Source organism: Musa acuminata, chromosome BXJ2-4, assembly GCF_036884655.1.
Source record: "Musa acuminata AAA Group cultivar baxijiao chromosome BXJ2-4, Cavendish_Baxijiao_AAA, whole genome shotgun sequence".
Taxonomy (NCBI): domain Eukaryota; kingdom Viridiplantae; phylum Streptophyta; class Magnoliopsida; order Zingiberales; family Musaceae; genus Musa; species Musa acuminata.
The window spans coordinates 29,656,755-29,670,397 of record NC_088341.1 but is presented as its reverse complement, the minus strand read 5'-3'; the positions used below and the strand labels follow the sequence as shown (position 1 = coordinate 29,670,397).

The window sequence follows — 13,643 nt, the reverse complement described above, 5'->3', positions numbered from 1 at the left end:
CATTGATGTCTCCTAATGTAGAACAGGAAATCTCTGTCAAGCCTGTCTTTCAAACCGTTGCAGAAGCTCAAAAACAGTGCATCACTAGTACATGTTCTAATAATATGATGGTAAGCTGGAGAAATTGGCATTAATGTTGTGGGTTGTGATGCAATTTACCATTGAACAAACAGAAGGGAAAAATTTGGGGTTTTCATTGGGCTCTCTTGTGTCTCATCTTTCTACACAAGTCAGATTCATCATCACAAGCACAACAATATAACTACTATGTAAATTCAAGTTATCTTAAGCCCAATCTTGAGATTGGATACTGGAGAGACTTTCACAATCTAAGCTGTTTGTACTCTCCAAGTTATTCTTCTCCACACATGGCTATTGCCCTCCATTCTCTCCATAACAGAGACAGACCTACAAACTCTTTTTAAGTATCCCAAACTAAATTTCTTTTCTCTTTTAATTCCCCTATTACAATTACAAACTAGTGAAGCAAATGTAGCAAAAGCAGTTTCACTATGAAACAGTACAAAAGAAGGGCTGCCATACCATTGTTGCCAACTCCATCGCTAGGTAGCTTCTGAAGAAATAATTTGGAGCTCTGCCCACCACAGTGGTGATACCTTTGGATTAGCTTCCTCTGGTGGAATTGCCGTAATTAGCATCATTCGATCAGCGACTTCTTTCATTGTTGGTCGCTCATTTGGATCCTCATCTATGCAAGATTGAATCACCTCCACTAGTGCATCGATATCTTCATCAGGCACCGGGTCCAGGGTTGCATCTACCATATCTTTTATCAGTCTCTTCCCACTCAAATAACTCCTAGCCCAAAGCACAAGTAAGCCATCATCCTCTGAATACGGAAGCCTTCCTGAAACTATCTCCAGTAGAATTATTCCAAACTTGTACACGATGCTGCTCTCCTTTGTGATTTCAGATGATGCCATGTCTGCTTCTGTTTCTACATTCCAGAATTCAAGATCAGAAATCTTGGCTGCATTGTCTTCGGTTAGATAGATGGATGATGAATTCAAATTTCTAGGGATTAGAGGGGGGTTAAGTTGCATCATGTGCTCCAGACAATAAGCAAGTCCCATGGCTATGCGTAAACGTGCGGTCCAGTTCAAGGGCTCTGCTTCCTTAACTGCAAGACCACCCAGTACTTGGTCAAAATAGAACCCTGAGGAATCAAAGGAAGGCGACAATCTATATGATAGACAACATTAGTTTTTACAAAACAAACCACATGTTGCTTTTAAGAAATTTCATTTAGAAGACGGTATGACAAAATTTGCTAGTTAGGAAAAAGTGAAGGTGGAGAAATTTACTGAAGATGCCTTTCAAAATTTTTTATGGTAGATGACCGAATTTTTAGCATCCTAATTTCAGACATCTCAATGGCACATTAGTTGCTTCATTTGCGTGAAATATGAAGTAACTAGAAAAGTTTGTTCTTTTAATGCATTTTAGGAGTAAAACATGATATATAAGAGTATTGGTCCCAACACAAAGAATTGAAGTATACACCCCAAACATTTGTCATGAAGTAAGATATCTGCTACTATAGAAAAAAAATAATCCTATTATGCAAACCAAAAATAGGTATTATACTTGTTAAGTATCTACTGTAGATAAATGTACTGCTTGCACACAGCAATTTTGAATAAGGTCTACTTTGATTTTACTGCACTTAAATTGGAGCGATACTCTAGATACTCACTGTGCAAATGCTCAAATAGTGTCCCACTTGGAGCATACTCAAAAACCATCATCCTGGTAAAAGGCGCTTCTTCCTCACAATGACCAAGAAGGTTCATGAAGTTCTTGTGATTTACTTTGGACAAGTCTGAAATCTGAAACCAGCAGTTAATATTATTGGAGCAAAAACACCGATTACAACTATTATCAGAAGCAAAAGAAGAGATCTGGCAGAGTACCTTCTTTCTGAAGTGAGCTTCATCTTGTACTGACCAATCTTTTGCTGATGTCACAATCGCAGATGTCACTGCTATTTCAACTCCACTTGAAAGTGTACCCTTGTACAAATTGCAATTTGATAATGAACCAATAATGTTGCTGAAATCCTCACAAGCTGTTTCAAGTTCCAATCGTCTCAATGCAGGTACACCTGCCAAGTAACCACACATATTCATGAATGCAGCAAAAAATAACATGAAGTCCAAAATACATGACAGGTAAATATACCTGTCACAAGTGGTTTCTGCGATTGCCCATTGAGAACTGTCATCAAGGGCATTACACTGACAACCTTTTTTGTTTGTTTATGGTACAAGTATATAACAGAAAGGACAATCAGAAAACAAACTACTCCTCCAACTGAGAGAGATATAATCAAAGAAGAAGATGATGATATTGGATGTGACTGAGGTGGTGGAGGTGGTGGAGGAGGTGGAGGTGGCAGAGGAGATGGTGGATGAGGTGGTGGAGGTGGTGGAGGAGGTGGAGGTGGCAGAGGAGATGGTGGATGAGGTGGTGGAGGTGGTGGAGGAGGTGGAGGTGGCAGAGGAGATGGTGGATGAGGTGGTGGTGGACTTTTCAAATTAGCTGATGGTGGTGAACGAGGTGGTAGACTATTCAAATTAGCTGGCGGATCAGGTGCTCCTGGGTTTTTGTTGTCATGTGCATCATCATTCTGTTTAAATTCTACTCCCAAAAGTCCACGGGTTATTGCACCCACAACATCCCTACAAGAGATAAACTTGATGTTCAGGAGTTATGCAAGTGAAAGTTTAGCCAAATCTGTAGTAATTGAGGTCATTCAACATTCCCTGCTTATCTGTATATTAAAGATTGCCCTTTGGTCAGAGACAGTAAGATAAGCTCTGGATTGATGTAAGCTCAAACCTGTTCATCAGGCAGAAAGTGGACACTGTTTCCTCTATATTTTGCTTATTGTTCTTACTGTTGCCTTTCATCGTTAGACTATTTTACTAAAGAGGTATCATGTCTTTTGTAGTGACTCCATTAGTCCTTAGTAATCATATAGAATAATGTCTGAGCATGCATCTAGTCAAACAAAATGCAAATTTCTTGAAACTGGTCAACTTGTACTTTTATTTTTTTAACAAGAACATCAACTAAGTTTTTTTTAAAATCATAAACAAATAAGTGCATTTTGTGACAACAAAGTTTAGGGCGTGTCCAGGAAAAAATGTATGGCTAAATGCTTAGATCCTTTTTTTTTTCTCCTTCTAAATGCTCCCAAGTTGTATAAACTCGAGAACAAAAAGTCATTTAACTGTTCAGCACTATGAATACCCTGACATTGTAATGAATTGCCTCTTTGATGGCAAAAGTTCTTTGTCAACCTGAACCTCTGAGAGCATCTTGAACTTAGACCATACTGATAATAAGTCAGTTTCCTCTTAGAACACTGCATTTAAACAGTTTCGAGATTGGATTTTTAACTGAAGAAAGGAAAGCAATAGATGATGTTAAGTCATTTACGTACAGTGTTTCTAGAGAAGCAACATCCCCAAGGTCAGATGGAAGTACTCCACTAAAGTTATTGTGTCCCAAATCCAATACCTTCAGCATCTGCAATTCCCCAATAACCCCAGGAACAGCTCCATAGAAGGAATTGTTATGTAAAATTCTACATAAGAAAAAAAAAAGTAAAACAGCAATGACAATACAGATCATAGTATCAGAAAAATAGTTCTCAGAATTTTTACTACAAGAGCTACACAGGGGAAGCTGCAAAGAATATCAATGAAGTAATTTCAAAATTAAGCAACAGTAGTGTTCCAAAGTTGAATAAAATAGTTGAGAATGTTGAGTATTTGCAAGAAATAACTATCCTTAGGAAGTATGAAACATAAACAGATAACTACTGGCGATGGAGAACCACCAAGCTTTACAAAATATATCAGAAAATTTTATTCTAGACAAAGATATCAACAAAAAGTTATCAATAAGTTGGCTTAGAAATTATAAGAGTTGTGTTGAAAATTGAAAAGTCTTTTGGTTTTTCTAGGGACTGATTTTGTATTAAGTGCACTCATTTACTATTTACGTATTCTATAAGTCACATTTTGGATTTCTAAAAGACATACCAATTTCCTAGGAGATTACTCTTGAGAATCATTTTCTTCATTAATTGTATCAAGACTCCTAAGCCTCTATAAATAGTAGAGTTTTTTAATGGATCAAACATTTCAGATTTGAATGAAAAGTATTGTATCTTCTCTAGTCTCTTACTCTCCTCTCATATATCATACTTCTCTTTCTTTCTCTTCTCTGTTTTTTCTCTCTACTTTCCTACTCTGTTCTACATCAATTTGGTATTAGAGCCCATCAAGAAACCTGCACTGTACCTCAATGGGTTCAAACTAGCAGCAAAAACTTCAATCAACACTTAAAGATCCTTGCACCTCCAATGTCAACCCCTTGCGTATGGAGTTGGACTTTGGGGCAACTGTCACTGTAGAATTAGTGGACCACATAATTCTCAGTGCTAAGTAAATTTTTGAAAACTTTAATAATATTTTCGTCGGAAAGAAAATTTGTATATTTCATTATATTGTGGTTTTCAACGCTTCACCCCTCTTTTTCTTTTTTTATTTATCATCCTCTCTCCTTTAGCTATTAACTACAATACCACTAAAATTTGAACCCTTGAAAGTTGTCCCAAAAAAAATACCAAAACAAAACAAAAAGTGAGGGAAAAAAAGTGAGAATCATTTGAAACATTGCATTTCTACCTTGTGCATTGCATCAATTAACAACCTCATTACCAAAAGGTAATTTGTCGATAAAATTAGAATCATGACTAGATGAGGTGAAAACCAAACCAATCCTGATGAATCCCTAAACCAAGAAATCGAGATAGACAGTCTTAGGACCAAGCTAGTAGATCATGATATAATGTCGAACCAGTTATGTGACCAAATAACGCAAGTCCTTAGAGCTCTCCAACATCTTGAAAATCGACCCATGAAGGAGGAGGTTGATGAGTCAATTAAGCAACATGTTCATTCTCCACAATCCATTGTTTCAAGTCAAAAAATTTTACCTACTCCCCAAGCCCCAATTTGAACAAATCTTAAGTCCACCTATAGGGTACCTGTTCACAATCATGCTCCTACAAGTCGTGATGACCAATTTTTGATCTTAACGATGAATTTCTAGAATCTATTAGAAATCCACAAACTCGAGTAATGGGCTAACAAGTTTGGTTTGCTGACAATCTAGGGGAAATGGCTAGAAGAGTCAATGTGAATGTGCCGAACTTTGATGGTAGGTTTGACCCAAACGTGTTTGTTAATTGGTTAGATAGCATGGAAGACTACTTTGAGTGGTATAGAATGATTGATAATGAACGTGTATGATTTGCAAAAATGAAACTAGTGGGGTCCGCTAGGAATATTGGCAACATATCCAACATAGTCTCGAACACCATCAAGAACCTCCCATCAGTCAATGGGAAATCATTAAAAAAAAATTAAAGAAAAATATTTACCAATCTACTTTCGAAGCCAATTGGTTAAATAATTGTTAAACCTTAAACAATTGAATTCTAATGTGGCAGAGTATTTGGCCCAATTTGAAAAACTTTTACTTAGGTGTGAAATAGAAAAAGACCAAATCATCCCTATCTGAAGATTTGTTAATGTGTTAAGGTTTGACATCCAACAGGATATCTTCCTTAGTTTCCTCGTTACTCTGGAGGAAGCTTCTTGACAAGTTTTTGAGATTGAGAAGTACATCAAACTTGATCCCATATAATAAGATTAATAACACCTCACACTTTGCTAAATTGTTCTTTTAAGAAATGGTTAAATTACATGGCTTGCCCTTAACCATGGTGTCCGATAAGGATGTGAAATTTGTTAACCACTTTTGAAACACTTTGTGGAAAGTGTTTGGCACAACATTAAAGTTCTCCTCAACCTTTCACCACCAGACTAATGGTCAAACTGAGGTTGTTAACCATTCATTAGGAAATCTTCTTAGATGTTTAGTTGGGAAGAAACACAGAAACCAGGACTTAACCTAACCCATTATAGAATTTGCATACAATAACTTAGTCAACTGCTCCATCATAAAAAACCCATTTCAAACTATCCTCGGCTATACTCCTTGCACACTAATCGACCTTGCACCCATTCCACTTGACTATCGTGCCTTAGAAACAACCTACTTTTTCGCTCAACATATTCATGATTTGCATAATGAGATTCAATGTAAAATTGTCTTAAGTAATGAAAGTTACAAACTTGCTGCTAATACATATCGTAGAAGTCGAGAGTTTTAATTTGGTGATTATGTCTTAGTTCACATTCACCCTGAGAGATTCCCTAAAAACTCATTCAAAAAGTTGTATACCTAAGCAATTGATCATTTTCCCATTATCTAAAAACTGAGATCTAATACATATATGCTTGATTTTCCTTCCAACTTAAATATTAGTCTAATTTTTCAATGTGAAGGATTTCACTCCATATTATGGTACTTTTGAGCCTCCTCTATCTGTCGGTTTTCTTGCAGGTGATAATCCTCCCAGAGTACCGATTCTCCTACAACATAGGGATGACATAGAGGTCATTCTTGATAACCACCTTTTTACATTTACTAGTAGCATTACTCACCACTTTCTTGTCAAGTGGTGTGATCATCCAACTTCCGATGGCACTTAGATTACTTTAGAGAAACTTCGAGACTTTGCACTAGACTTATTAGACTAATACCATGCATATCACTCTTTGGGGTTGAGTTCTTTACCACGGGAGAAAATGATATAGAACCATCAAGCTTTACAAAGGATTTCAGAAAAGTTTATTCTAGGCAAATATATCAACAAAAAATCATCAATTAGTTGGCCTAGAATTTCTAAAAGTTGTGTTGAAAAATAAAAAGCCTTTTGGTCTTTCTAGGAACTTCTTTTGTATTAAGTGCACTCATCTACTATTTAGGTATTCTAGAAGTCATACTTTGAAATTCTAAAAGACATACAAATATCCTAAGATATTACTCTTAGAAATCATTGTCTTCATTAATTATATAAGGCTCCTAAACTCCTATAAATAGTAGAGCTTGTTAATGGATCAAACATTTCGGATCTTAATGAAAAGAATTACATCTACTTTAGTCTTTTAATCTCCTCTCTTATCTCACATTTCTCTTTTTCTCTACTTCCCTACTCTATTCTACATCAACTAGGTTAAGCGAGACTGATGCTTGGAACATACCTAGAAAAACTATTAATTACAGAAGAATAACATAGCTGTGCTGCTAAGTTCCTTCAATATAATGAACAAACTAAGGTTACTCACAAGATAACTGATTCGATTTCAGCAAAATATCATCATAAATATTTCCACATGACCATTTTTCCTTTTTTTTTTTTTCAAATTTTACTTGCTTTAACAGTCCCCAGGTATGAGTCAACCCAAGTTAACTGCAGAAATTGAGTATCCATCACATTAATCTTTGTTATGTTTGTACATGTAGATGCATGAGAAGAAATATGAAAGAGTAACATAATGGGGATGTCACGGACCAGCTACCATGTCTTGTATTGAAATTGTTGAGTTGTTTGGAAATACGTTAAAGTTACAAAACAAGATGGCAATAGGATTATGCAAAATAAACCCAAGAAGATGTTTTGAAATGAAGGGATAATTTTTTCCATAACACTTCTGCCCACAATTAACAAATATACAAGGATTTTATTGCAGAAAAAGTGTTAGCAACCAAAAAGTATAAGGAGAATCGAGAAAAAAGAATCACATGCATTAGACAATTATAAACACATAATAGCTTAGAAATGCTTACAGAGTGTTCAAGTGTATCAGTTTGCCTACTTCAGGTGACAGTGTCCCTTTAAGACAAAGATTTTTCAAGTTCCTACAACAAGAAAACGAAATTTAGAGAGATATTAAAGAGCAAAAAATTCAATTGATATTAGACTAGAACAAAATACTGTACAAGCAAAAATTCTATAACAAGCATCTTCATTTAAAAGTTTGTAAGACAGTAAATTATGGATGGTAGAAGTAATTTGAAAATCAAACTAATGAAGCTCGATTCTGACTGGATAAATTCCAATAACATACATAACACAAGGAGAGATTAAGAATCATTACATTCTACATCTCTTTGAAGAGTATGTCTGCAGACTTGTATACTAATGCCAAAAGAACCATGTACAGTGTTGCTGGAAAAACTACAGCATAGAGAAAGCAAACTTTTGCTAAGGTATCATTGTTGCAGACTGACATGACTGCACACCAATATTTTGAGCAGTGACAATAGAGATGCTTTTGGAATATTGGTTTAACTTCTGGAATATGATTCATTTGGAGGTGATGCACTTCAAGCTCATATTAGTACATGTTCCTAAATTTGGTGTAGTAAGACTCAACAGTTTGGCATGTCTGGATTAATTGGGCTCCTGTATCAGTGTGAATGTTTTGCTGGTTAGTTGTAAATAACAAGGCGTTAAGGAGTAATAATCTAATAATCATAGAACAGGTTACTTATGGAACTTACAGCCTATGTTCGAGAAATGTAATTGGCAAGCATCTGTTAATCCTGAAGTGTACTTATATTAGAAGGCTGTACAAATGGTTGACAGAATCTAAACATGCTGTGATATCCTGCTGACCGATAGGAGAGGGAAGAATATTATGATTGATCGGTGAGCTGGACTAGACTCGTGCATGTTATGTAGGGAAAAAAATAGAAAACTGTTAATAATTAAGGGCATATTCTGGTAAAAAGCCCCTATTTTGGGTTTTCCTGGAAGGAGCCTCTCGTATTGTTTTTCCCCAAGTGTACTCCTCTTTTCCCTTAGTGCTGAAAATATCCTTGATGAGACATCCAAAAGCAGTCTCCCACTCTTTGCATGGATCGGCTCACAAGGTGAACCAGTCCAGTTAAATTGTTTTTGTGGAGGTGCCAAAAAAACAATAGTTCTATTCAAAAACACTGTTCAAATATAGAAGTTAATTTTTTTATATTTTCTTTTTTTTAACCAGTAAAAATGCCTAATTGAAACCATAGTAAGGGTGATAAATTAGTTTGCATTATATTTTGAGTCGTTATTACTCAGTTGTGTTGAGAAAAACATTATAGTCCTAATAAAAAATCCTATAACTATAACTAGCATAGAAGTCAAGTTTTTTTTTTTACATTTTTTTGGTAAACCAATAAGAATGTATATTTAAAACCTAAATAAGAAATATAATAAGGTTAATAATTAATGTTTGTCTGAATTTAAATTAATTAAAACTGGATTGCAGTGTCTTCAATTCTGTAATAAAAAACACTGTAACCAGTTCGATTTAACCAAAAACCTTATAACCATATCCAAAAACACAATAACCATCAATTCGGCTGAACCAAAATAACCCTATTCAAAGCATTGTAACCGATTCGGTATAACACCGAACCAGTTTGACTGGTTCAGTCTAGTTGGCTCTTGTCGGAAATTCAAATATCAAAGTGCTCAGATGTCAGTGGGGTATTTTTATCATTTTAAAAAGCAGGAGCTCTTTTTGGGCATTTTGGAGATAAGGGGCGGTATCCAAGAAAAACTCAAAACTTGGGGCTTTTCCCAGGAAATTGCTCAATAATAAATCTTAATCTTTTTGCAGTATTTAATCATTGTGATTGTTAAATCTTGGCCAAGTATGGAATCTGATAAGCAGTAGAAGATCCTTAAAGTGGCTGCAAGATGATGATTAGTTTTCATTTGGTTCTGTTGGTGCATTGAAAGTTTGCAATGGTCGGATGTTTGTAATTGTTTCTTGAGGGGATACTTCGGATGAGGTAATATTTAATTTGTAAAATTCTACAAAAAGAAAAAATAAACTGCCTATATTTCATTTACAGGAAAACCAGTAGATTTCTTAAGCTCCATACCTTTTTGTTGATTAAAAAAGAACAACAAATCAATAGCATCTACTATTTCTTCTCATCCCATTTGCTTAAACCAGTAATTAGGTTCAGAAACACTCAAGGGGAAAACAGCAGAACGAAGTAAGAAGGGAGATTTATAATTCAAGAAATTTGGATCACTCACAAAACCACGACTCTTCCGTCATCAGTGCACTCAACTCCACACCAGGAGCATGGATCATCATCTTCCTCATCCCAATTTGCTAAAGCGCCATAAGGATCGACCTCTACTTTGCCTTTTAATGCCAGAAGAGCTCGGCCTACGTTACAAGAAACAAGAAACAGTTAGATCATTGACTAGGTCGAATCCGCCATCGATCTAGTACTGGAGAACGCACCTTCGCCATTGAGAGAATCAGAGAGCTGCCACCTTCCGCACACCAAATAAATCCACAACAGGGTTGACAGCCCTCCGAGGCTTCTTTTCCCCATCTTTAGCTGAACAAAATCACTTCTTTGTCCTCCGTTTCCCTTGGCGATGACTCGAGGATTCGGAAGCAGAACCAAACGCACCAAGAATTGGAAATTTCGGAAACCTCTGGCTAAAAAAGATTGCTTCTTTTTCTCGTCTTTCCCTTCAAGAAGAAGGCTTGTTCTTCTCTCTGAACGCAAGAAAAAGTAACGATTGGAACTTGGTGGTTCTTTAGCCGAAAAATCACATCTTTTCCCCGATTTCTATCGCAGAAGGCTCAAGAACTCGTCTCTCGGCAGGGGTTCAAGAATTGGACCTAAATGCAGCCAAAACGGGAAGCAGATTAGGGTGTGTCCGGAACTCTCAACGAGAGGACCCGAGGCAAGCAGAGGCAATGGAATGGTGTAGAAGAGTAGAGGTTGCTTGGCGATACGACCCCGGAGCGATGGAAAGGTATGCGAAGAAATAGTCATCCTACCACTTGGAAAGAGACCTCGCAGAGAAGTTTGTCTTTAATTGCTGGAATGAAAAGACTTTGCAATATTCAATTGTCTTCTCGAGAGGAAGAAAAAAACTATTCTTTAAATGTCACCGATAACTAAACTACTAAATGACAGATCCTTGTCGCATGACATGTAATCCAACGACGACTTGGCATCTAAACCATGTCATTAACCAATCTTGTCAACCCAACTATGTGTGCCAGTGCTCCTCCTCTCGTGCAAGATGAACCATCAGACGCAAAGTCGTTTATTAACTGTGAGCATCCTCTCAACTTCGAGCCGGTCCTTTTCGCTTGGGTGTCGTTCGTCACAGTCCATACTACGGGTCGTTGCATTGACGAAGGCCACCCGTTCAGCGCCTGTCTTCCTAAGTGGAGGGTGAAAAGTAAATGATATGTATATATATTTCAAAGAAAACTTCGTTGTAGAAAAGGAAAAATACATCGGTTGCGAGGTTTCCAAGTACTATTCTTAATCGATGAAATCCTTCTTTAGCAATACTTTGAGGTTTTCCCAGGAACACAACAAGGTTTCCGTTCCCCGTTCTGACACGAAAAGAAAAGCTCTGCCAAACGTAACTAAAGCTCGTTTTTCTTCTTCTTCCCTGGTTCACAAACCTCGTATACCACATGATTGACTTATGAATAATCCTCGGTCTCGATCATTTAAGATAACAGCCATTAGATGTTGCTCATCTTTTAACTTAGATTGGAGTTCTGCCGCGGGTGGAAGTTGGAATTGGTCCTGCTCGGTGAACGGGATTTTGTGGTGCAAATGGCACGCTAGTTTCTTTTCATTCTTATGAAGCCGTCGCCGTCGTTGACGCTGCTTTCTGCGTATGTATTGTTGCATATGTTCTTCCTTCTCCCACCGTACCTCAAGTTTCCGATTCCATTGCTCGGATAGTCCGGTCCCCCGCCCTCATATGTCCACGACCCGTTGGTACTAAGATCGGGTCCCAGAAGACTGGGTCAGATGTATCTCTTGGTTGCGTGGAGACTTATGCTTTATAATCCTTTTTTTTTTTCTTTTCTCATCTAGAATATAAGGATATACAAAATAGTCAAAAACTCTAAAATGACTCACGTCAGGTTACCCATGTTTATACCTTTTTTTTTAAGGATAAATTTAATATATATATATATATATATATATATATATATATATATACTCTAAGATATAGTTTCAGCCCAAAAATTCTTAGACAAATGATTTTATTTTTCATTATACTCTTCACTATGTTCATTATTGTTTTGTTCTTTCTTTTTGCAACACTCTTTTGTTGTCAATTGCCTCTTGATACCTTGATTTTTATAAAATCTATTAAAATCATTGAAAGTAAATTTATCACTTCTGTCAATTATTAAAATCTTAATGGAACAAATACATATATATTTTTTTCAATCATAGATATAATTTTTTTTTAAAATATATAAAAGATTTAGATTTTTTCTCTAGAAAATATATCCTCATTTTTTTACTAAAATATCAATAAAGGTGATTTTTTTTTTTACAGGTGGGGTTGGATCAATTAGCACATAAATATTTAAATGAATGACTTTTAATGACTGTCTATCTCTTCGATAACTGCTTTTAGAAAAAGACTAATGATGTTATTTTCTTATAATATATCTTTCACATATCTCAATAACGTGGTTAATCATAAAAAGACTTGTGACCATCTTTTTCTTATGCAGTATTTTCAAGTCATTAAAATGCAGATGATTGAATCATAAATGACATTACTAAGATTCATTTTTTATTACTAAATTGAAACAAGAATGATTACCATTGTGAATATTGAAAGGAAACATCCTATTTTTGAACATCTCAAGAGTAGCAATAACTCAACTTTTATCATTCTTAATTTTATAAATATTATATTTTAGATTGATTTTAAAATATTTTTCTACAAATTGTCGCATGCTCCACAAAATACTTTTCAATTTAAGTGCATAAAAAACATCTAACTAAGAGAAAAAACTTTTATTTCTAATCAAGTATCATATAATATTAAAAAAAATCCTACTATATCATGGGCTCATAAAAGATTTTTGTATATTCTTGAGTGAAAAGGACGTTGAACTTGATAGAAAGAAGGGATTGAGTTATCGGATGAATAAGATAAGGTAAGATATTCTATCTTTCACTCAAAATATTTACAACATCAAAACTCTATATGACCTAATGGGGTTTATATAGTCCCCAAATATATATTATATTAGTTATACTAAAAAAATAAATTATTCTCTTTCAAAAAAATCCTTTTAAGAATCAATAGTCAATATAGCTTGTCCTTCTATTACATTTAATCTATTTCTTCTTTTGATACAATGAATCTATATATGCAATAAACCTTTCTTTTGATGAAATTAACCTCTTTATGATACTTTAACAAGTTTAAATGATTCCTAAAGTATTTATAACTATAATGATCATAATTATTATAATAAAAATATTTAATTTAAGATTTATTTATTGGATAAAAATTAATTTTAGCCCTTATGATTTTAGTTATGGACCTCTTAAGCCCTTATGGACCTCTAAAATAATTTTTATATTTTTAAAAACATAACATATAAGCCCCTTCTGTAAAGTCTGAGTTAATAGATATTAGAGTATGCTTATGTGACATGTTGACTTATAATAAATTATTAATATAATGATATATATAATTTAAGTTTAAAGGGTTAAGATATATTTTAGCCCTTATGGTTTTAATCATGGTTTACTCGTGTCTAAAATAACCCCTACATTTTTAAAATTATAATATATAAGTCCCTCTAGTTAAGTTTGAGTTAATAAAT

General features: G+C 35.0%; 1 protein-coding gene across 1 annotated transcript; it reads right to left on the bottom strand.

Moving 5' to 3' along the window:
- Positions 1 to 235: 235 nt before the first annotated feature.
- LOC135610227 (inactive receptor-like serine/threonine-protein kinase At2g40270) lies at positions 236 to 10,787 on the bottom strand. Its single transcript, XM_065104472.1, has 8 exons — positions 10,260 to 10,787; positions 10,046 to 10,181; positions 7,795 to 7,866; positions 3,470 to 3,613; positions 2,203 to 2,702; positions 1,935 to 2,125; positions 1,718 to 1,850; positions 236 to 1,141 (listed from the first exon to the last, which is right to left on the bottom strand). Exons 1-8 carry the CDS (start codon positions 10,351 to 10,353, stop codon positions 564 to 566), a joined length of 1,848 nt encoding a protein of 615 aa, XP_064960544.1. The 5' UTR covers positions 10,354 to 10,787; the 3' UTR covers positions 236 to 563.
- Between the last annotated feature and the right edge of the window lie 2,856 nt (positions 10,788 to 13,643).